We start from the raw sequence: 25767 nt of genomic DNA on the forward strand, positions 1-25767 counted from the left end.
CCTGAGAGACATCAGTGTAGATTATCAATTGTCAGTTATATGTGAGAGCATTCCCTTTTTTTAAACATGAATTTCTATGAATTTGAATAAAATATTGCACTGATTCTTGTCTGTTATATACATCTTGCAGTGAGCTACCACCTACGTTTTTGGCAAATCCATGGGTAAAAAAAATATCATTCTTCCTCTTGATTTTGGCCACTGAATTTAAAAGATTTTATTGTAGCGGTTGCACTAATGTGAGCATTTTCACAGCTCTGAGTAAGAAGATGTTATGTAGGAACTGGAACATTTTCAAACATACTCTGTTACTGAACGTACTTGTGAGCTAAATCCCATAGAACCATCTCTGTCTGGCATCCACTGCAGTGTGCTCAAACACTGCGTGCTCTCTAGATGTTTTCCCTCAACATTGATTTACAAAGAACAATTATCTTCAAACAAATGTGTCCTTGCTGGCTTATCCAGCATCCAATAACCTTGAGCTTTCAACATAGAGGTCCATTTGACATTACAAATCTCCACTGCTTCCAGTTACCTGTCATCTCCTACGCTCTGCACATGTTTAATGACTTTAATCAGATTTTGTGATTAATATTATTAAAGAAATGTTTAAAGGAGGAGAAAGAGTCACAATTTTTCATACAAATTATTTCTAAATATTTAATGAAAGCCTGTAAACGCTTAAATTCCTTAAATGCCTCCCCAAATGATCATGCCCACTAGTCATGACCTACTTGAATTATCTGTCAACAACATCGCAATATGTTTTGACTTTTTACCACATCAAGCAGCCATATTTGTTACACACATGATTCTCACCTTTCATGAAAAACATTGGCGATGCAACTAATGATTACTTTCATTATCGATTCATCTGCCAATTATTTTCAACATTAATGATTGATTTTTTTTGGCCTATTGAATGTGAAAAGATAGTGAAAATGCTCAATATTTTGTCTTCAAATTGACAAATAAAAGCAGCAAATCCTCAAACGTATTAAGCTGGAACCAACGAATGTTCAACATTATTGCTTGAAATGCAATTAATTAATCATCAGAGTTGTTGTCAACTAATCTTTTTGATAAAACTCTAAGCCTAGGTGTGCAACCAGAAAAGTCACACTACGCTCCCAACCACAGAATAGTGCAGTGCTTCATTCTCATACTAGGCACATGCCAGGATAAATATTACAGCTGACACAAGATCAGCAATTCATCCTGACCTTTTCCCTTTATCTCCTCTGCTCTGTATTTAGGAAGGACACACAGGTTATGTTGCTGCAACAAACTCAGACACACAGCACATTCCCATGTCTGCACTCTCATGCGCTAGGCTGGATAATTTATTAATGTCCACATACCATACTGTAGACAAGCAGCAGCCTAGGACACAGGCAACAGACTCGTGTCACTCAGCACACACTCACAGAAAGAAAATAAATATATGGCCTGGATTAAACCCGCATTATTTGTGTAAATAAACAGACATGAGAAACACAGGAAGGGATGGGTGGCTATATCTGATAGCTCTTGGATCATATAAAAAGCAGAACTAAATAAAGACGGATTGATTTTTTTCCCCTCCTGTATGCAGGAAACTGGACACTGTAGCTCTGTTTCCTGTGGCAAGTGGTTGTCTTTCAGGCCAACTGATAGGATAATGCCGAGTCAACATTCTTTGTCCATGGTGCTCATCCTTTGTTTTGACCGCATTGGTGGTGGATAGCACTTGTCTTGACCTCGGTATAAGAAGCACACAGTCAAGCACATGCTGTCAGTTGCAGTCAGGAAGCAGATATTTTCCCCTCTACGTTCTTTTAATCTGTTGACATAATGAGTGGAGAGAACTGTAAATAGATTGAGCCAAAATGATGTTCGTATGAACAATAGGGGAACAGAGCTGTTGCCCAACTATTTATATGTCTGTAATTAACGAAGTGTCTATGAGGAGCAGAGAGCTACCATTTCCATTGGGGAAAACTTCCCAGCATAGGTCAAGGTGATGTTATATAAGTCTGCATCTTTAATGATCCCAGTAAACAAACTGTGACCAATCAGGGACAGGTATCAGCAACATGTAACTGGACCTGAGCGAATCACAGAAGCGTGAGAACAGAGAATCTCATGTTGAAGCAACTGTAGACTCATTCATAATCCACAAGTGGATCATTCAAGACCATTTCTCTCCTTTTTCATCTTTGTTCACTGCAATGAGCTGTTCAGGTTGTCTGGCTGTCTCAGTGGAGCTACTTCTCTCTGTGTTCAAGGTGCTTTGTAGAAAGACGGCCCACGTCATGCAGTGCAAGCCGATCTGGCCTCTCAGTAATAATTGAAAGTATTTCCATTTAGCCAGTCTTTACCATTCAGTCACACAAAGGCTTCAAAAATAGGAACAATGCTGCTCTGCCTTCATTTGTCAGTGATCTTGTGGTCTTCATTAGCCCTGCTCTGTGAAATATTGGATATACATATGACTGCACCGTTACCCAGAACTAGCAGTTCCACTTACATGGTGTCAGGATTGATGGTGACACAGCTCGGTATATTGTTGTTTCATTAGCTTTGTAAACATTTAAACATGGCCAGAGAGCAGGAGAGCGACTGAGCAGAGTTAGGGTTGAGATTTTAATCGTGGAATGACCTTTGCAAGCCCTGAATTTCTTACTTGTATGATTTTGAATTTTTGAATATGAATTTTCTGACCAGTGTCTTTTACACAATTGTGAAGGACATTTTTCTTTTCTCTGCCTTTTTTGAGCCTGATCACATTCTAGTCCACCCGCTTTCCCTCTACTGAAAGGTCATGAGCTTCAATAAATCAGATGTGATGTGACTCAGCGATGAGGCTGAGTGTGCGATGGATGCTTAGTGATATTTTTAATGTAAGAATGGTATAATTACTCATAAGGATTTGGGTTTATCAAGTAGTTAGAATTAGTTAGAGATGTAGTTGTACAGATGATAAAGGTCATTTTTATATTATTGAATACCACTAAATAAGTGATCAGTCCATTGACTGTAACCAATATGCTGTTTTGAAAATCAGTATCAAATTTATGAAACTTAAGACAAATCATAGATTATTGGAAAAAATAATCAATTATGAAAATGGCTGCAGCCTTACACCTCACTCTTACTGTAATTCAAAACAGTCAGTAATGATTCATTATAATCTATTATAGTGCAGTATTAATATAAATGTGATGGGCTGACTTCCCCACCTTACCTACAAGGCAGCAGTCGCTCAAGCAGTCATAGAAACACCACATGTTTAAGACAGTGAAACCAAGGCCTTGAGGGGTGAGGGATTCATTTATCACTTCTCTGTTAAGTCAGCACATGCTGAGACAGCACTGTAGTATTATTCTTAAGATTATCAGTCATTTATTTGAAAGTAAAGCCTCTAGTTATCTGGCAGACACTTTTAATGTGTATCAGCAGCACAGAAGGTGGCTTTGAACATTTAACACAGGGGAATCAAAGCAACTGTTGCTAAGGGACTAAAGCAGCTATGGTATGTAGAATCTAAATTATAAACCTGTTATCATCCGAGTGCTCTGATAACTAAGGCTGTTGCTGGACAACATATTTACGTTTTTGTGCTGTGCTTAGTAAATCACCAGTCTCCTTCCTGGTGTGTGACTGTGAGGCCTAGAATACGTAACTTCTGTCATATTGTCTGTAATACAAGTAATGCCAAGCATCCAGCAAATTCAGAACACACATACAATGTGAAAAGTATTGAATATGTCAACTTCATTAGGTGTATGGACATTTTTGTGGATGGTCTGGCACTGCTTGTGATTAGAGAAGTCTCATGATAAGTGCCAGAGTGTTGATCTTGCAGGAGGAGTTGACGACAACCACAAATACTGTGACAAAAATCCTCTGGCATCTGACCCTTTTCACAGGAAAGACGTGATCATATTTAAGGATGGCTCAAATGGAGAAGCAATTAAGGATCAGCAAACAATGTTGACTGCCTTAACAATAAAAAAGCGACACATTAATATCAGAAAATTAAACATTTTTGTCAGTATACATTTACTGTGTTATTTCTGTATTTAGTTGCTTTCAGGGCCCCCATCTTACCTTTGCATACAGGTTAACATTGTGAGGATTAGTCTGGTGGTATAAATGCATTATAAAGCCATGCACGGCAGCAGTGTGTGAAATGCCAGGGACTTATCTGGATATGTTCAGGAATGTGACAAGGGACTGAGGTGTTAAGTCCAGTGAAGATGGAGGCAAAGAGGCATGTGGGACTCAGCCCGACTGTGCCTCATGGAAAGAAGCACCGTCAGCAGAACACGAACAGCTAAAGCAGCTTTGCCTTTTTTTTTTCTTTTGTTCTTTTTTTGAAGCTGTATGGGAGCTGAAATTGTCTCTCCTACATTTACATGAGTTTTCAAGTTTATTGACTCACACCAACATGCTTGTGTTTGTTTGGATCTGTCTGTATTTATTTTGATGGCAAGTTGATTCAGGACCATCCCACTCCATATTTTTCGCTCCACAGTGTTGGCATGTTCAGTGGCAGCATACTGAGTCAAGCTGCCATCTAATTGAATGTGTCGTTTACATGTGTGTTGTCTATAGCAGAGGTCTGCACTTATTGAGCTGGTTAGAAATTATCTCTACTATGTATATGGATAGTATATGCATTTAGAAACAAAAGCTTTACCATGCTGTAGAAAGGTTTATTTTAATTGAACATTCAATAAATAAGTTGATTAATTTTGACAAACATTAATGGGAAGAGTTTGATACAAGAAATCCTTGAATAGGACTATCATCAAGCCACATCCCAAATGGTAATATTTGGCTAGCTGTTTATAAGTTAAACTGTGTCCTTGGCTTTAGACTACTATCTTCTGGTTAATTGTTTAAATATATTCAATAATTTTAATAATGTTTTCCTCACTGTAGTCCTTTGGCTCAGACACTGCTGTAGTCTTGGCAGTAGTGTGGGCTGCACATGTGATGGGAGAATAAACAGTGCTTGCTGTGGGTTGACTAAATTGCTGTTTAATGAGATGCTGAAAAAATAACTGTGCATGTGATGGAAGAGTGAACTGCTCACTGCAGTACATAGAGGTTACAATGCAGTTAAAAGAGGATACTCTTAACCAAACTATGACCTGATATTGCTTTTTTATGTGCACCTTTTCCCTACCCCAGCCCAGTAAGTTTACTATTTAAGGATACAATTTTATTCCCCCGGCACCCACTCTAAATATCCCTTAGAAATATTAGATACTGTGCTATTTTCAGTATCTCTTTGTAGATTACCAGTATTGGTTACTGTTGTCTTTTTTGTGTCTTATAAATATGCATCGTCATTTCCAGAGTTCTGTCACAGCCTGAAGCAGATAATCAGTCGAGCACAAAGTGTTGTCTTGTGATACCGTACATAGATACGTACCTAAGTGCATACACATACATACTCCAGTTAACCAGCACACACCCACACATGCTTCATTATGTCTCTCGTGTTGCTTCATACCTCAGTTCTTCAAAAAGTAGCTGAAATGTATGCAGTTATTGTTACACTAGTAATCCACATGTTTGGCTCTGTGATTAATAGGCTGTTGAGTTGTGCTTTTTTCCCTGTGTACTGCTGTAAAGGGAGTTGGAGTTAAGCTGCATGTGTAGGTTTGACAGCTTGAATAAATTTGCACATATACACAGCAATACACTATTTGACTTGTGAATCTGCAGAGGGGTTCAAGAGTTTCAGTGTGTGAATGCTTTTATTTATTTAGTATCACTGTTCAGAGTGTTGCATCGTAGTTCTGTATTTGTCCCAAGGTCCTGACCTGCAAAACGACATTTGTTTATGTATGTGTTTGTGTTTTTATTTTTTACACTTGATATGTAACCAAGCATGTGTTTGTCCATGCATGTATGCACTGTGCTGTAGCGCAGCTGTCGAGCATGAGTAATTGTCATCCTGTGGATATAATAACTTTATATTGTATGCTGGATCCTGTTGACATTTTGAAGCGTTCTTGGAGGCAGAACCGGGTGCACAGGTCATTCAGTCATGTTGACAATGTCATTAGCAGCTATCATTACAGGGAAGAGTAGGCAAAATGAATACCAGAGAAAATCTCTGTGACCATTATAGAATAAAAGACTTAAGATTTACTGTTCATGTTTTAATAGAAACTGCCAAAAAGCCTTAAAAAAAACTGAAGGCACCTAAAAGGCACCACAAATGATGTTGACCATTCACTAAAGGCAATATTTACAAAGCTGACCACAAATGACCATCAGGGCTGCAAAATTTGGACAGAACTATAGTGTAAGGTATATACTCAAACTAATTACTTAATTCAGTTAACTATATTTAACCTAAAACACTTGATGCTGGGTTGTCTAAGACCCATCATGTGGAGGCAGTGGAGCACAAGCAAGTATTTATTAAATAGCTTGATGGTGTCAGCTTAACAAGAAAATCAGTGCTATTATTTAGAAGGCTTCCCAGAATTATGGGAGGCACTCTGCAAGATTATTTGCTCCTTCAGTTGTAATGTACTGTACTGGACTTGCTTTGAACCATTGAATGTCAAGACATATACATTTACAGAAAGCCACTCGGGCAAGCAGAAAGGTAAAATTGTGTATTCTTAGACAAATGCCAAAGTTATCTACTCTCTCTCACCACACACCTCTTAACAGTCTCGTTGCAATCCCATAATAAAAATGGATGAACACTGTTTTAGTCTGCAGCGGGCAGTAAATCCTTTTAAATATATTCCTCGAAATTGTCTTTTTAAAGCATTGAGTTCAGAGAGCGCAGTGAAACTGGAGGGTTGTCAAGAATGTTTTTTTTGTTTGTTTTAACATGAGTGTTTATAGTTCAGTTGAATATTTCCTGATACATTTGATCCCTATTTTTTTTACCAGTGGAGTTTGTTCTGTAGGACTCATTCATTCTTCTGTATCTTTTAGTACTTTTGGTTTAGGAGGCTAATTTGGTCACCTTTGTAAAAAAAATTAATTAGATCCTAACCATCGTAGCCGTCTTGACTACATTCAGAAAATGTCCCTGATGGATTTTATTTTTTATTTTTTTGCAGCACACCCAATAATTTAATTTAAATTCAAGATTATTTTGAATCTTTCCAAGGAGAACTTGTCCCTTTTGTCCTCCATGATTTTTCCAAGGGAGAAGAGAACAGCACTACGCCAATCAGAGTAACTGTTTGAACAAAGCACAGATAACTGAGCATACGCTGTCAGTCAGACACTTCCCAGAGATTGTGGTGGTCTGATTTATGTTGCCTCACCGTCAGTCTGTACAATGGGATAAAATGCCAGCCGTGCAGAATGGTAATGTGATGTCACGAGGGCGGGCCAAGACGAGGTCGGCTGTATAAGCACTGCTGTTGAGTTGGCTGGCAAACAGAAAGAGGATGTCGGACCTTGCAAGGTGTTTTTTAAATCTTAAGAAAATGAGAGAAGAAAAGTAAGTAATCTTTTAGAAAAAGGCAAAAATGACAATGATCTCCCCTTTGTACTTTTTCCATCAGTTTTTATCATGTGCATAGTAGTGATAAGATAAGTGATACAGAGTAATGAAAAGATAATGATGAGAAATGAGAAATGGGTGGTGGAGCAGAATAAATGGACACAGAATAGATTAACACTGCCTCAAGAGATTTGTATATAATTGCTATATGCAAGCCAATGTTGTAGTGTGAGTAAATAATTGGTAATGATCATCAGCTTCGATCTCAGAAATGACATTGGGTTGATTAGGTCATCCGATTGATTAAAGAAACCTCAGTGTGCATAACACACAGATTTCTCTCTCAGGGGCATCTCGGGATGCATCCATCATAATCCACAGGGGAGGGGGAGGCGGGGTACATGAATGAAAGGGTAGGGGGTTAACAATCTCCCAGGTAGTTATTAAGGACCATGGGAACCAGAGTCCATGCTTTGTCATCACTGAACAGAGTTGCCTCCCGCAGAGCCCATCACTGGAGTGATTTGCTGTGCTCTTCGTCAGAGGACAAATCTGAATGCAGATAATGTTTTGTTTTGTTTTTTGAAACTTATTAAAATGTTTTTAGCTTTAAGTTTTCTTGTTTTTTTTGTTTTCATTTAGTTCTTTTAAAGTCAAAGTAATTTGATGCCCATATTATTTGATGCACAAGGCATAGGGTTAGTCATCCGAGGCTTGTGTAATGTTTTTCTTACACTTCTGAAATCTACTTCAGAAGCCATGTCCATTTATGAGATGGGATTGAATCAGCATTCCCCCCGGGCAGGTTTCCCTTTTTTGTACAACTGATCTGTGCTATGCTATCATCATGCCCAGAAATGTAATAACCCATCTTTATACCATTGTGATTTCCACATTAAATCTGACCCCAGGTCCTCTTGTTGAAATGTGGGAAAGCTCTTAAAACAAGCCTCAAATGACCTTCAAATGCTGCACTTTTTCTAATAATTTTAGGTGGATTGACTCACGATTCAAAACTTCCATATTAAGCCTTGGAACAGTTTTAAGACCAAAAAAAACCCAAAACACTGGGACTGAGAGCAGTTTAAAACAGGTCAGACGGACTGTCTTACCTGTGTGTCACATCAGCTGGTTGAGGCGATAATAATCTGATCCTCTGTGCACACAACAATGGTGCATTCAAGCTGATATGCTTAGGTTGCTTAACTGAGTGTCTTTATCTTGACACACTAGTGCACACAACATACACATGCAGAACATATAGACAGCAGCTTACCAATAGGGATTAGTTTATTTGTTGTTGTTGTTTTTGTTCACTCAAAAGGATCCAAAAATACTCAAGTTACACTGATCAGAAAAAATCTGCAAATCTCTTCACTTTGGGAGCTGCTGCTCGACTAATCATATAACTGACTGAATGATTTTTGCTCTAAACAAGGTATCGATTCATTGTGAATACCTCTTTACTGTTCGTGCAAATGTTTGCACATATTTTATCAGAAGTCTCAGCCTTCCTAAGGCCATGTTAAGACACTTGACATCTTAAATGACTACAATTACAACTGACTTTTTGATCTGATGTGAATTTTTCCCCCCAGGGTCACCTAAAGAAAGGATTACTGACAAAATGTGCAGAGTGTTGAGATGACACAATTAAAGTCATAATTAAAGAAGCCTAACTAGTTTATCTTGGAATGTGATCACTATGTTGGTTTTGTCACACCCTGTAGTGTTCAAGTGTTGCACATTTTTAGTAGGCAAACGCTGCTACTGCTCGGTTCTTTCAGGTGCACAGAGATTTCTTTATACAATATAAGCAGTTTCTGTTCTTTATGAAAAGGTCAAAAGGTTCTTGTCTGACTCAGACAAAGGGTCATGTGTAAAGTACACTGAGATGAGCATGCCGGTATGCACATACGCTTCTGAGTATGGCCAAGAGGTGTGTTTCTGTATCTGAAGACGTCGCCAGTTTTAATATTTGCCAGTGTACAAAAGTTCATGGCAGAGGATGACAGTAATTAATCAGCTCACATGTGAAGTTATTAGAAGTAATTCCTTGGTAATGAGCAAAGTGTGTTAGGGAATACTCTCAGCAAAGGTCGGCAGCTAAGTTGACATAATGTGCTCTATGTAGGAAAGTTTGTGTTAAATTTACTTCTAATAAACTCTGCCGGTCTCTGAAGATCTTCTGAAAAAGCTGAAGTTGTGCTTATCAAGCCGATAAGTTATACAAAATCATCCCTCAGAGATTCAGCATCGTGGCTTTCTGTCAACAGCAGTAGAATCCTCTTTGTTATTTTTATTTGTTATGACAGCCTTCACAGCTGCTCTGCATTAATTGTCCGTGGCGGAGAACAGTAAATGTGCTTTTTCGTATCACCAAAATTAATTGTATTCATTTGTGTGTTTGCGTATGTGCAGTGGGAGCTGCTGTGGTCCCTCATCCTTCTCTTTACCTTCTGTCTGCTGCTTGTCTGGTTCTACTTCTGGTGGGAGGCACATAACGACTACAATGAGTTCAACTGGTGAGTACACAGCTGTAACCGATTGTTCCTGAGTGCTGTCAGGTCAAACTTTGAACCAGATTGTCACCATATTGTTTTGGCTGTAAATAAATTGTATCCATGCTTGTCGGCTTGTTGATTTCCTAAATCAGCTGTTTAATCCGTCCTCTGCCTTAATCTGACCGGATACCATCGAGTCCTCTGCAGATTACATCATTACATAACAGCAGTGGTTTGACCAATATTTCCTGTTCTGTCAATGTCTCAGCCCCTAGTGGTCGTTTTTATGTGACCGCTTGTTTATGTGACAGAAAACATTGCAAGCGACCAAAAGTGAGACTTATTCCAAACCTATGAGCAGAATCCATTTGTTTTTAAGTGAAGGTTTAAATTTAACCACACATGCAATTCTCCTTAAAGCACATGCGTTACCAATATTTCATGGAATAAGTGTTGTGTGTTTAAAAAAAAGATACCTCAAGGTGAATTTGACTTACAGAGATAATTTACTGCTTAACTTATTAACTAACTAAATTAACTATTCAGAACATTAAAATGATAAATAGGTTGAATTGAATGATGTATTGATTGAATGAAGTTTTAACTCTCTGCAAGCTGCGGATGAGACGCCAAAGACATTCTTCTGTCACATGTTTTTAATTAACAATAGATTAACATTACAATTTAATGGTAGAAATTGATGTTATGTATTGATTTAAATCATATGTTACTTATGTTTAACATGATCCTGCACATGCTTTAGTAGAAAATGGTTTCTGCTGTCTGTGTCCTATAATGTTACATACACTGGATTTTTTTTCTCCATCTACCTTTCCCCTCCCCCTCTCCACCTGCTCTCAGTAACCTCCACAATGTCACCTTTTCCTCTATATCCTCTGTCTCCTTCTGTTACCTCCTCTCACATCCCTCTCCCAGTGCAGTGATTTCTGAATCTAATCTCTATATTATGCCTTCTGTGTTTCTCTTTTACCTTCAATAACCCTTTTCAGAACATCTATTGCTGTCACCCTTGCCTTTCAGTCTCCCAATCAGTCACTCCAGTCCAGGTTTATCCTCAATCTCACCAGTGTTTATTAATCTCTGCATGTCCATATGGAGACTTTTCAATAGAAAGTATCCACGTTCCCTGCTTTCCTTCCTGCTTTTTTGGAGGGACTGCGCAGATAATCACGGAGATGACATCCCTGCCCTTATGTCTTCTAGTGATTTAGCAGCAGGGAGTGTCCCGGTCCATCTGCAGTATAAATATATTCACAAAGGGCTAGGAGCAGAAGCACTAAGTGACCCTGCTGTGGCTCTGTGCCACTGGAATCACTGATAAGGCTTTGAAAGTGATTAGTACTATAGGCCTGGACTGACATGTCCACACACACACACACACACACACACACACACACACACACACACTTTTGACTCTTTTGAGCAACTATGTTTGGCTTCATCTGTTTGCAAAAAAAAAGAAAAGGGTGATACATGCAGGCTTGTTCCCCTTGTTGTTGCCTCTGCTGCTGTTTGCCAAACTAAAGTTCCCCCGAAGACAGAAACCAGCTATCAATAATTTGCCATTTGGCCATTAATATAACAGTCACATAATCTGTCTGGTCTGAATCTGAATCCTCCCCTTTGCCCAACAATAGTGACTGCAATCTCTGAGGCTTCTGTCTGTCATATCTGTGCTGGATTTATTGCAACAATAAAGCATTAAGCTCGAGGATACTTGATTTCTATCTGTTGTTGTTTCAAAGGTCTTTGACTTGCAGACAATGTAGAGTAGTTTACGAGTTGCTCACAAGGTTTTTGTTCTGTGTGGGTGCTCGTTTGTTAATCCTTCCTTTTACCTGTCTTGCAATTCTGTTGTAAACTGAAAACGCTTAAGCTCCTCATTGCCACATTACCTTGCTATAACAACGTTTGCAGGCTGTGAATATGACATAGTATAATTATTTCTTATAATTGTAAGTAAGTTGAGGTAAAAATGGCAAATAATGCCTTTTTGAAAACACAAGACAACATTCTCTCAACTCACCCAGGTTAACAATGATATAATGCAGGTGAGCCGTCAGCATGTGAAATGTTATTCTCTCTCTTGTTCTGTCAGGTTCCTCTATAACCGCTCCAGGGAGTGGAGTGATGGCACTGTTCCCATCTTGGCCACCACTGCTGCCGGCTTCACCTACATTGCATTTTTAATGGTCAGTCCTACATCAGATCTTAAACATATTTTGTTCGTCATAATGCCCTGGCTGTGATTTGGAAGCTTTGGAATTGTTTTCATGTTTTTCTTGACAATTTAACTGTTATACACGTGGCAACATTGAGCAAGTTGAGATCTGTCAGGCAGCAGACTTGTTTTTCTGCTCTTACGTGTGTCTCTTGATTTCTCTCCGTTTTCAGGTTTTAGCACTTTGCCACATTGCACTTGGGCAACAGTTGAATTTGCACTGGCTCCATAAGGTAATTTGCCAAATGTGGGACTTGGTAACCATGTTTGTGTAAGTGTGTCGGTTGGTGGGTGTTGAAAATTGGGAGGTAGAAAGGGATGGATGAGATTTACATATGTCTCTTTCTCTATGTTGTTTGCGTAGTGTCTGTGTGTGTGCTCTTTCTTTGTCAATCAGCTGAACTTGTCCTGAACTTACAGTTTGGATCGTGTAGTCCCAGAAGGGTTGTGAAAGCTCAGTAAATGTCCTGGTCTCAAATGCTATCGGCGATCCAAATACAAACAGTGTTTGGGGTGGGAAAGTGCTTGGAACTATTTGAGGTTATTCTGTGGCATGGGTTTGTGTGGGCGTGTACATGTATTTATCCAAAATGACAGCCTCTCTGATTGTATGCATCTGTCCCTCTCTGTCTTCACAGATAGGAGTTACCACTGCTCTACTCACCACTATTGTTGGGGTGATATCTGTCAATCAAACATGGGGCCAAGAGTGGGATGTTGTCCCCATCTCCTTGCAGGTTAGCAGTCTGAAACACAGGAAAGTCCTGAATGAACAGTTAATCGTAAACCTTATCAAATTTGCAGGCCAAGTACGATATCCAAATTGCAGAAGCTTTTATTTTTTTGATTAAGATAAAATGTGAGACAAACACAGCATTATAATGAAGTCCTGTAGTGCAGCAGCGTGTCCTGACCTAATTGTATCCTCCAGATGTAAGAAAACATGTTTGTTTGGTACAGGCCCCATCAAATGTCACACATGTAAATAGTTTTTTCAGTAAAATGAAATTTGCTGATGATCACTGATGGTGCCAATTCTGAGCACTAAACTGTGACTGATACTGAGGGTGGAGGCTGTCTATTAGTTAAACAGCCTAGACTTTGACCGTGGGTTTGTGAACACTGAATAAACTGATTGAGCTGTAAAAACAGTTAGCTGGATGAGGAAGTCCAGGATAGATTGACTGAAGAGATAGGAAGGAAACAAAGTTCTGAGATGTTTAAGCCTGGTATCAAATCAAATACCATTTACTATACCATTTATATCAACCAATCCCACCTGCAACAGCTTAATTTATAAACACATCATGTACATTTACCAATTTTTGTTCTCTCTCTAGATAACATTCTTATTATTAACTGTATGTATAGGATTTATAGGAATGTGATGAGTTGTTGGTGAGAAAATGTACATATTCAACATTTTCCAAAAGTCATATCAATTTGTATTTGTCCTGCTAATAATTAAAGCTTCAGTGTGTAGGATTTAATGCCATCTATTGATGAAGTTGCAGAATGCTATCAGCTTAATACCGCTCACATTACCCCTTTCTTACGGTGGCCTCTAAAAACTTGAGCCATAGCTGAGGCTACTGTAAAAACATGGCAGTGCCAGATGGCAGATTTGAAAGAAGAGGACCTGCTCCATCTTTAGATATAAACGGGGGATTCTTGGGTAATGAAAACAATGATTCTTTGTTTGCGGGGACACTAATGGTTAAGTATGTTTTGAATTATTTATAACTACAAATATTATATTCCATTTCTGACAATAGAGCCCCCTGAATCCTGCACGCTGGACCTCTAACAGCTTACCAATATCCAAGATGTTGAGAGAAGCTTGCAATTACCGTGTCACTGTGAGATTATTGATGTGGACGCACAATCCCACTGAAACTGATGCCACTGAAATTGAATGCCTCTACAAATTATAGCTGTTATCTCTGAATAGCAGATAATGTCTGTAATTTAAGCCTCTCTTTGTTTCTCTACTCCTTTACTCACTGTCATCTCTCGTAAAACCCTGATTCTCTTCCCATATTTCCCCCTTGTCTACATGTCCCTAAATCATCTGTATCACACCTTTGTCCAGGCCACAGGTCCATTCCTGCACATTGGGGCTCTCGCTGCGATCACAGCACTGTCATGGATTGTGGCTGGACAGGTCGCCCGCTCAGAGAAAACAAGTATGTTTACTTCTACAACGCAGAATATGGGTTACACTCAACTGCTGTATCCATCTCCCACACACACGTGTGCTCACAGGAAGAGTAGTGAATGATTAACACTATGTAGACAGAGGCCAGGACCTCCACAAAGGGTGTCAGAGATAACGAACATTCCTACAGGCTCATGTGATGTTTTCCAGCCAGGACACCTTGGATTGTTTTCACCCAGAGCACAGGACCCTTTTTGGGGATTAGCAGCTCTTGGTGTGTAGTCAGATTCTCGCTGCGATCACGGTCTACATAAATGAAAGTCAGTATCATTTATGCAGCAGTTTTTTCTGTCTTCTGAAAGAAGTTATTACCAGATAGCATTGTGAGTGCTTGGTCATGTGAATCATACAATTTCTTTAGAAGTAACACTCTTCATTCATTTAAAAGATGCATCCAGAGATACTTTCACTTTCTGTTAGTTACAGGACTTTCCTTGTTATGACTTTCCTCACACTGGACAAGGCACTATGTCCTTTTGGAATGTGAGAGACATTTAAAACGAATAAAAGGGATCTTTTGTCCCTCGTTACATTTTAGTTTGAGCTTTTGGAAAGACTTGATGAGATGAAAAGGCCTAGGCCATTTTACTCCCACTTTAGCCTCTGCTTTAATGCAGAGTGGAGTGTGAATACCGAAGAGGATGTGAGGGTGTGTGAGTGCGCGCAGATGAAGGCTGCGAGTCTCCTGTGTGTAACAAGAGTTGTCTACTCAACCCCGCCCTGGAGCTGACCTTGAAACAAATACATTACCCTGCATGTGTGTCTGTGTGTCCACCTACAAACACACACACACACACACAGGCACACAGGCACACAGGCACGCACACTTCACGCTCACTTACAATAAGGTAAATTCAGGGTAAAGTGTATCCTCTTGGCCCCTTCTGTCAAGTAGTACAGTGTGAGTAGTTATAAATGGTAGGCTACTGTACATTACTTGCATCACACATCTCTTTTTTTTAAAGTGTTCTCTTAGGTACAAATGAAAACTGAAAAAAAAAAAAAAAGCGAATAAACACTTTATCCCAAAATCTTAACCTTTTTCTTTCACATCTGAAATAATATCACCTTTAACAGTTAATTATCTTGTCTTCTCCCAGTGTTCCAGGTGGTGGTCGTGCTGCTGTACATCAGTGTGTTACTGGGACTCTATGTGGTACCCCTCTACATCACCTCTCCCTGCATCATGGACCCAACCACCCTCAAACAACGCCCCGATGTTATTGGCCACCAGGGGGCCCCCATGGTCAGTCGCCTGACCTCTTATCATCCAATCACATGATAGAAGCCAACAAATTGTATTCACACTGCCATGCACTTTAAGCTACCTGACATTGGCTTTACGGAGGGTAACCTTACCTCAGTTATGTTGATGACAATGAGCCACTCTGTACATTGAAGTTTTAACTTACTTTTACTCTGATGGGGAGGAGACAGCAGAGAAATTGTGGTAGCATTCTAGAAAAGTGTTCCCCCTGTTTTTCTTTCATTTATCTTCTCCTGCACATCCCAGTGCTATTCTAGACTAATAACGACCTTGCGGTCGTGCAACTGAAAAAAGTAAGAAACATAACTGAGTGAGAGACTCAGAGTTCTCACGGCATGATGTTTGGCAGGAATATATTTTCTGCTAGATTCTGTGAAGTCCTGCCTGACAATTACTTGGTGGCTTGACGTGAAAGAGAATGGACCAGAGATCACTTTTGACCATTTTCACTGCTGTGTCTTCAGCTGTTTTCAGTTACAGCTTCCATCTCACAGAGCAGATTCTGTGGAACCACCACACTGTAGAAAGGCCTGTTATAGCCTGCAAGCTATGTATGCATCCAGAGGCCACATTAACATATGACTCATGCACACCAAAGTGCATTTTTATATTTGATTTATATGCTTGGATGAATGTTAATGCCTCTAAATGTTAGCTAAAGTAAGATTTATGTACTTGGCACAATATGGCTCAGTGTACAACAGTTACTGAGAAAGGGAAGGTAGATTCCTTGTTATACTTAACAGCTACTCACACGCTCAGAAACACACACACCCTGATTTTTGTGGTATTTGTGTAAAGTGATCGATCCTCACAGTGAAATCTAAAATTAGGAGTGGCTCTGCAGGGCGGTGAGAACTTCCACTAGGAAAAAAAATTCACATGACTAGAACCAGTTTCCCAGAAGGTCTCCCTATTGATTATAGCGGCATTCCGATCCTACTAGTCACTATCATTACTCCTAGGGTCTCGGGGGTGGGGGTTTAACTTAACTCGATATTGATCACTACCCTCATGCTTTAATCTCACAACATTCCTTTGTTTACAGAGTCTATTTTCACATCCATCCAAATACAATGATTATTTTTTTACTCTGCAATGCAACCTACTTGATGATAAATTAGAACTACTTGTTTTGTTTATCTAGCACTGTGTCTGTCATGTTTCTTTTTCTTCCCGTAAAGTCCACCAATTAGGTAATTGTTACAGGACTACATGTAATGGTGTTTGTTTGTCTTGACTGTTTGTGTGTTTCCAGCTCGCTCCAGAGAACACACTGTGGTCCTTTCAGCGAGCTCTGCAGATGAACGTCACTGGGTTTGAGGCTGACGTGGCTATCAGGTACACACACACACACAATCAATACAGTGGAATGAGGAAGTCAAACAAATGAAGTATTTAGTTGTTCTTTCACATTTGGTTTCCCAAAACCTCTAAGAACCTCCAAAATAGTCTCTCACTGGAATACATGACCAATCAAAACACAATGTGTTGCTTACTTATAAGACATGAAAAGGTGAATTATTAAATTGATATCCCACTGCAGTACATTGTTCAAGCTATTATAATCTAAAATATGAAAAATGTGTAAGTAGTCTTAACAAATTACTTTTCTTAAAGCAGGAATAGGCAAAGCAGTGATATCCCTTCAACATGAAAACCAAGTAAAACGGAGCATTTGAAGAGTTCATCGGTCTATCAGTAGGCAGTAGATGGAGGCAGGACATCACCAACATAATGAGAGATGACAGGCTGAGCTCTGAGAGACTCACTTGGAGGAAGAAAGCGGAAGTGGGGAGGGTCAATTGAGAAGAAGCCTTGGTATATGATGGATAGTGGGTGTACATGGCCACTCATGCATGTGTAGTGGGGGGGCGGGGGTGAGTGATTGTGTAGGGATAAGGAGTGTTGCTTTACTGGTGTGTGTGTGCGGGCTTGTTTTGTAGTGTAGCGTGTTTTAAGGTTAGCAAGGGTACAGTTAGCTTGATTAGCTTTAGAGTGTGATTCTGAATTAGCAACCAAGTTGGCAGAGAGTGTGTGTGTATGGATGTGTATGCTAGTGTTTTTAACCTTGTGTGGACACATTTTGGGGTGTGTGTGTTTGTTTGTTCGCTTTCGGTTCTAAGAGAGTTGATTGTGTGTGTTACTGGTGCGGCCTGCTGACAGATGAGCTCCTGACTGTGCTGAGATATTAGACTTGATGACAACCAGAGCGACAGGGAGACTCCACTCCTGCAGCAGACCAGACACATGCACACTCACGCACAATATACATACAACATATTTTTTACCAGTTGATCATTGCAGTATTTTCACTGACAATTTATTTTGCATGAAGTTTTTTTTTTTTTTTTTTTCCTTTGCCTCTGGATAATTATATTTTGGGAATATAAACCATTATATACACACATTTACACACTCATATCCACACTTGAAATGCATTCTTTTTTCTGCTGAGAATTTGAATAGCAAATATTGAGAAATATTTTTTTTTTCTTATTGTTGGTTTGGTCTTTGTGTTTTCTGGACACCATGCCAGTTTGAACTAAGAAAGGGGGATGTCATTTGTTATTCAAATATTTAGAGGCAGCAGTTTTGTAAAAAAAAAAAAAAAAAAGAAAAAAGAGAGAGAACCTTCACATTGTCTCCTCTGCTCTCTCTTTTGGTCCTGTTTGAGGTGATTTCAAGAGTTAACCCTCAAAACAACTTTCTTATCATATGTCTTATCTAAATGTTATTTTGAGTTGCCCTTGAGTCTTTTTTGAGTGTGAATAGTTGCTCAGTTTGAATTACTATAAGGATGTGAACAACACTGGTTGGGTGATAAGAGTAAAACCCCTCCCATGTATAAGACAGTTGTAGAAAATCACATGGATAAACACTGCTGTATGAACACGCACATATCAGTACATGGGATTCTAAAAATAACAATGCTCCGGCCAATAAGAATCAACGATTTTATGTAATAATACTAAATTTAAAGAACTACGGAAGCCTATTTTTCCATGCCAGCAAAAGAAAAATGATAAATTCACTAGTGATACTGATCCATTTTTCCATTTCTGTTCTGGCGGCAATACGCTGTTGTGATAAATTACTTGACTTGCATGTTAAAAGTCTGCATCTCCATCTAATCTTTAGTGTGGACGGAGTGCCTTTCCTGATGCACGACCACACCTTGGAGAGGACCACAAACGCAGAGAAGGTTTTCCCAGGCAGACAGACAGATGACGCCTCACACTTCAACTGGACAGATCTGCAGCAGCTCAACGCAGGACAGTGGTTCCTCAAGGTATTTGTTACTGATGATGAGTTTAGAAGCCATTTCAGCTGCATTTGACAGCTGTGTGTGTGTGTGAGTGTGTATATGTGTGTGTGTGCGTGTGTGTGTGTGTGTGTGATAAAGGTCATCAGCCCATCGAGGCATGAGTACTCTGCAGCATGTGTCCTCACTCACTGATACTTCATGCCATCCTCTGGTTTCATCCATTAATGCTGTAGAGATGCTCTCCTGTATGCAGAGAGGATAAGGGTCAACTAGTGCTTCAAAATAATTTGTTTGTTTCGACCTGTATGAAGTACGAGACTAGTGGGGTCGGACTGGATGAAAACACACCGACAAATGAGGGATGCTGCTTGTTCTGGTACCCAATTATTCCTTCCTGCATAATGATGCTGCACCGTCTGCAGGAAGTGACCCACTCCCACTCTACTGCTGTATTCTTCTGCAGCCATTACCTGCAGATTGTGTGAATGCATTTATCTTCACATTCTGTTTGTAAGGGACAAAATCTGTTTGAATGTGGTGCAAGATGCTGTGATGTAGATGGCTTTCTGCTGTGCACCACCCTCCAGTCATGTTAACGTTTTGTATATTTTTGTACTTCATCAAAAACTGCTATAGCTGACATCTCTTCAAATCTGTAGATGTTTAAATCTTTACACTTACTGTGTTGGTTTGAACTCATCTTGTGTTTTCTGAAGGAGATTTTTCTTTGAAGTCATCAGATTGTTGTAGAAAGACTCTTTGCTCTTATGCCTCTGAAATGTCAGTATTTGTTTGAATCTGCATTATCCTCTCCATCCTCCATCCTCTTCCCCCTCAGCCTCAGTCTATTCACATTGCTTGTGGAGGACATTGTAGCAGGAGGAGAGTCTGTACTCCAAGAAAAAGCTTCTTCTCTGTGCTGTTATGACAATTTACTCTCATACTCTGATTTCCATACGCCCAAACATGTCTTAAGTTTTGTTATTTTGCTGACGCTTTGATTACACAATCAAGACAGACGTGTGTGGTTTTTTTTGTTTTTTTGTTTGTCAGTAAAGTGAAGCACATCATGGAGGACGTATTGAAGAAGCATCTAATCCGATCCTCCTGTGTGCTCTGACAAGAAATGTGGGAGCAGTGAAGTAAAAAAGGATATGAAGGAAATGAGGAAGAACATTCAACTATTTTTATTTCCCGTAGGCGTTGGCCAAACGCTCTACAGAACACTTGGATGGATGTTTCTATTTAAAGCAACTCAGAGAGGGGTTATGAATTCATATATTTTTATTTCAACAGGTTTCCAAAAGAATGTCTAGCAGCAGGAACGTTTGTTACTCTACAGTAATTGTGTTTTAAACAATAAAACCAATGATATTAGTCTCCTGTTAAAACACATATGTGATCCTCGTGATTTTCAGGATGACCCCTTCTGGACAGTGCACAGCCTGTCCCCCCATGAGAAGGATCTGATTGCCAACCAGAGTGTATGCAGCCTGGAGCAGCTTCTAAAGCTGGCTTCCTATCACAACAGCACAGTGGTGTTCAGGCTGAGGAGACCTCCTCCAGAGCACCCCTGCTACGACAGCTGGATCAATGATACACTGCAGGCTGTGCAGCAGTCTGGGGTCCCTCAGAGCCTGGTAAGTATAGAGGGACTGAACACTCTGCGCAGCATGTTGTCGGGTTTAAAGGATTAAATGTGAATTAATCTGATAATAGCTATATAAATTGATTTTGCAGAGTGTTTCCGTATAACTAGCCGTGTGAATTATGATCCTACCACTTCAGTTTCATTGAGACAAGTGTAACATTAGTGGTGTATTGTGCCGTGTGTAGGTGATGTGGACTCCAAGTGAACACAGAGCTCAGGTGAGACAGCTGGCACCTGGTCTGATCCAGACCTCAGTGGACAAACTGACTCCTGAAACTCTTCATCGGTCTGGCATCAGCAGGCTGCTGCTCAGATACAACCAGGCGAGCACACAGGAAATCAGGTAGAAACACACACACACACACACACACACACACACACACACACACACACACATACACAGCTGATATGTTATCAGGTTGGCACCTTAACACACATGGGTTTCCACTGAAAGCTGTGCTGAGTGTGTGTGATTGCTTTCAGAAACTTCTCCGAGAGCAACATCAACCTCACCCTCTACACCATCAACGAGCCCTGGCTGTACTCAGTGCTCTGGTGCAGCGGGGTGTCTTCAGTCTCCTCAGAGGCCCCACATATCCTCAATAAGGTGCCTTACCCCATCTGGCTCATGGTAAGGACCCACCACAAATAAACTGTTTTTTTCTTCTTTGCTTGGAACTTCGCAGGTATCACTTAAAAATCAAGCACTGTTTTTTGTTAATAAATTTAAAGGTTTTATAAATTGGCTGACGGTGGACTCATTGTAGATGTTATTGGACTAAGCCCGATTAAACAAAAATTCTGACAGGTGACAACAATGGAACCTACTTGTCGACCGAAATCATCTAGTCTGCTTATTTACTGCGATGAACATGCCAGCCTCTGACTTTAACACTCATCTGAGGACCCGGCACAGTAGAAAGGCGAGTATCATCACTGGAGTGTATCCTGTAGTGGATGACTCATGGCTTTCTGGTTCACTCGGCTCAACATGGGTAGCACCCACACTGCGCCGCTCTGGTATTGTTCCACCACCTTTGCGTCTTTGCAGCCCACAAGCCTAGCCTTCCCCGTCTGTATCACCATACGGGAACTCTGCGTGACAACGTGTGAACGTGACCCAGGCCCCCCTGCTGTGGTTCAGGGAGAGTTCGAGCTGCTGTCGCACCTGCAGTGCTGCCTGTTCGTTTGAACTGTGAAAGTGAACTCTGACATTCAATGTTGTTCAGGCCAATGGAGGTGAATATATTTACCCTCAGGAAATCAGTTTTGCTTTACAGGATTTCCTCTCCTTTTTTTCCTTCTTCTTTTTCTGTAAGTCACCTTTTATTGCTTTTCAATAAGAAACACCTCACAGAGCAACGACACCACAAACAGGAGAGAGAACAACGACAAAATGAAAGGAGGGAAGAAAGAGATTACATGAAACGAACATGAAGGAAGAGATAGGAAGGAAATATGGATGTATTGAAAGAAAGGACAAACGGTGAGAAAGAAAAGAGGGAAGAACAGATGTTAAAAAGGAGGGAAGGAAAGAAGGGGAAGGTTGGTTAGGAAGGAAGGACGGACGGATAGACGATAGAAAGACAGAAGAAAGACAGACAAAGGCCATTCCTCACAAATCATGGTAATACCATCTTACATAATTAATAAGGTTTTCCTCTTGTTGTCACTGTACATGACAATGTTAAAGATTCTGTTGTCATCTTAAAAATGTACAAAATTAATTTAACTTCTCATGATTCCTAATAACAGTAAATGTTGTATTTGTAGATGCTTTATTTTTAAAAACAGAGATAAAATGTGAGTTTATTTGCAGAAGTATTGCTCAAGACAGTTTGAATGTATCAGCTCATGTTGGAGATTATATTGTTGACCTAAAGCTCCACCCAGTGGTGAAACTCTTCATGTGTGTGTTTCCAGAGACCAGATGAATACTGCCTGATGTGGGTGTCTGCAGACCTCATCTCCTTTGCTGTAGTCATAGGAATATTCATTTTCCAGAAGTAAGTCCACTCACTCTGTGATAAAACTGTAGACGAATCATTGTAATGACTATAGTTTTTTCACGAGAGTTAATGTTTCTGCATTTTCCTGGTTTATGAAGAGGAAAGTAAATGCAGTTAATCTCTGTTGTTTCTCTCCTGTTGTGCTCTTTCACACACGAGTACATATCACACTGTCACACTTTTACTCAGTAAACATATGTCTCTGTCTGGAACAGATCGTTAAAATAACATCTCATAGGTAATTACCAAGGTAACAAGGCGCTTCTTTTCTCCTTATACAACACAGGCTTTGTACTTCATGCCACACAAACATCGATCAGGCATTTCTTGGTGTATATAAAAACACAAACACACCGAGGAGACAATTCATGCAGTTTCTTTTGTATTTTAACACCTTTTTTTTTTGTTTTTTTTTTTAATTGATTTCACAATAATGACCTTCAAAGGGAAAAAAAGCCTGAAACACACATCCATATGTGTGTATTGTGTGGTCTCTTAAGCTGCTATGATGTATTTCTGCTGTTCTTTCCCCCTGCACCTCCGTGTGGCCTCAGAGAAGATGTACTTTGTATGGGCATGTTTTTTTTCCGAGCTGAAACATATGAACCCCTCACACTCCTCCAGGATTTCTGCTCCTCTGTCGGAGAGTGTGCTATTGTTTGTTTCTGTGACGACTCGAGGGACAGATGGTCCGTCCCCCTGTCATCTCGGGGACGGAGGGCATTGATCTTTTTTTTTTTTCGTTTTTGTTAACGGTCCGGTGCAGGTTTGCTCTGCTTAGCCGAGCTCCTCGATAGCTTCTGCTGGCTTCTGAACTGACCTCTCTTGTCTCCCGCCTTCTTTTGTCCTTTTTTTGTCCTTCCTGCCTCTTCCTCGTCCTCTCTCCTCTGCCTGATGTGCATGCTCTTCTCCTCCTCTGCTGCATTCTGGCATCTTCTCTCAGCTATCACGTGATCAGGTAACTGGGTCACCTCTTCTGACCCGAATACTTCTCTTGTTTCACCCTCATTCTGTCTTTTCCCATCTTTATCATTATTTTGTCTGATGCATTCTTTTGCTTACTTTCTATCTTCTTTCTATACTTTCTGTACTATGACATCGATCTTCATTTGATTTTTGCTCTCCATCTTACTTCCACCATCTTTCTATATTTATTCTCTCTCTCTCTTTCACTTCTCTCTGTCTCACCTGAATCCTTGTACTGCACTGCTGCCACTTTCCTCTCGAGGGAGGAGCTCACATCTCTATCCCTGTGGGCTAAACCAAATGAATGCTTTCCACCCACACAGCACAAAATACCCACAGCGATAAGTCACCAGCGAGATTTAGAATTTATTATCCACCCAATTGCGATGACCGATTAAATGTCCAAGAAGAACTACGGAACTGCATTCATCAGGGGAAGTGCTTGAGTATTAGCTTTTATTGACGCTGATGAACTAAAAGCTCCCCTGTTTGCATTTCTCTCTCTAAATGCCTCGGTGCATTAGTCGCAGTTCATTGCGACTAATGTTCTTCAGTTAGGTTAATTGAAATTAAGGCTGTTTTCATTAACGCAAGGACACCGGTTTTACATTCAGGAAATGAATTCAAAGGCTAAATCCAGTGAGTCACCTTAATAAATGTTGATTAGATGAACACTGCCTCATGGGAAAGAGCAAAATGTTCTCTTGTTTTATGATACTGTACTAATTATGATATGAGAGGATATTTTTAATAAATATACAATGAATGTAGCAAAAAAACAAAGAGTGTTCACGTTTCCCTGCCTCGTTCATAGTACTTTCTGTAGATAAACAACCGACCCGAGTATAAAATCCGTTTCCTGTCAACAATGTCAAGCACATTTGTTGTGTGGATGCAGATCATTTCTGAAATGGTGGTTAAACACTATGTTTACAAAGATAACCGTGGACCTGTGGACAGGGCGGAGGGCTGGAGAGGATCAGGACCAAAATATATTTATAGACTTGTTATTAGGCGTATGTTAATGGTTTACCTGCATTTATAACTTTATTACCGAACAGAAAGCTGACCGTTGGACCTTATCGGACAAGTGGTGTCCATATTTTAATGCTCATTATGCACTTTGAGGACGATGAAGGATGATGTGTTGTGTTGTGTTGTGTCAGCCTAAACTGAACTCCACATACTGCATTTATATTCTCTGTTAAGTCACCTTGAAACCAAATCAGATGAAACAAACCGTAGCTGCACTTCAGTAGTTAGCGGCTCAAAGAAATAGTCAGCTGGGTTTGAAAGCCTACTCCAAAAATGTAAATGCTCTCCCGCTGTAGAGCAAAATCCTAGCCCCGAACCGCATGATGAGAGTGGAGGCAGCAAAATTAGTGGCACCATTATTGTCCTGAGGAGATCTCTGACCACACGTTTGACCCCCGCAGGTATCGGACGAGCGGTATGCGCAGCTACAACCCTGAGCAGATCATGCTGAGCGCCGCCGTCAGGAGGTCCAGCAGAGACCTCAATGTGATGAAGGAGAAACTCATCTTCTCTGGTAAGACTTTTGTCACTCTTGGATGTTCTGTTGCGTGTTCTTGTTCTTGTTCTTCTTCCTGTTCTTGTTCTTGTTCCGGCTCCTGAACTCTGAGATCTATTCCTCCCTTTTGATATGCTGATTTTTCAAAAAGCAGTTTCTCAAACTCCCAGCTTAAATATGAGGAATGAGCCTTTTCCGAGTTTCAGTCGCCCAGCAAGCATGTCACTCCATCCCAGCATGCATCTGTCTGAGTGTCTGTGAATGTTCTCCTCCTGTTCCTCCTCTTCCCCTCTTCCCTGTTGAAGGTCAGCCCCAGTAGCAGCCTGTGTGATGTGCACCACCTCCTGTCCATGCCACCAGCAGTGTGACTTCTTCCTTTATTCCATGCATCCATTGCATCCCTCGTTACCCACCACTCCTCTGCCTACTGTGCCCCTCTCCTCCTTCATCCATCCATCCATCCATCCCTTCATGCACCATACCTCCCCCATAAACCCTCTCACTGGAGACTACGTCATGTGTATGGGAGCTTATAGACACTCCAGTCTGTCTAGACAGCCCCCTAGTGCTGGGGGGGTCAAAGGTGAGTCACATCAGTGCCAGATGTTTGAGGTTCTCCATCACTTTCTCA

At 40.3% G+C, this 25767-nt stretch overlaps 1 protein-coding gene across 4 annotated transcripts in view; it reads left to right on the plus strand.

Moving 5' to 3' along the window:
- The window catches only part of gdpd5b (glycerophosphodiester phosphodiesterase domain containing 5b), a 42658-nt gene that overhangs the window by 15458 nt on the left and 1433 nt on the right, over window positions 1-25767 (plus strand). The window contains exons 3-17 of one of the 4 annotated variants that reach the window (XR_005079131.1): window positions 9902-10005; window positions 12104-12197; window positions 12400-12459; window positions 12865-12963; window positions 14319-14412; window positions 15545-15690; window positions 16970-17052; window positions 18853-19003; window positions 20398-20619; window positions 20816-20973; window positions 21114-21261; window positions 22554-22636; window positions 23583-23597; window positions 25042-25154; window positions 25442-25719. Coding sequence is in view for 2 of the 4 variants with exons in the window: in XM_037122642.1 (XP_036978537.1) it covers window positions 9902-10005; window positions 12104-12197; window positions 12400-12459; window positions 12865-12963; window positions 14319-14412; window positions 15545-15690; window positions 16970-17052; window positions 18853-19003; window positions 20398-20619; window positions 20816-20973; window positions 21114-21261; window positions 22554-22636; window positions 23583-23597; window positions 25042-25154 (1570 nt within the window). In the remaining 2 variants the exon portion in view is untranslated. The remainder of the gene's footprint in view (window positions 1-9901; window positions 10006-12103; window positions 12198-12399; window positions 12460-12864; window positions 12964-14318; window positions 14413-15544; window positions 15691-16969; window positions 17053-18852; window positions 19004-20397; window positions 20620-20815; window positions 20974-21113; window positions 21262-22553; window positions 22637-23582; window positions 23598-25041; window positions 25155-25441; window positions 25720-25767) is intronic. The other 3 variants (XR_005079132.1, XM_037122642.1, XM_037122650.1) reach the window with 3 other exon arrangements.

Source organism: Acanthopagrus latus, chromosome 2, assembly GCF_904848185.1.
Source record: "Acanthopagrus latus isolate v.2019 chromosome 2, fAcaLat1.1, whole genome shotgun sequence".
NCBI classification, from domain to species: domain Eukaryota; kingdom Metazoa; phylum Chordata; class Actinopteri; order Spariformes; family Sparidae; genus Acanthopagrus; species Acanthopagrus latus.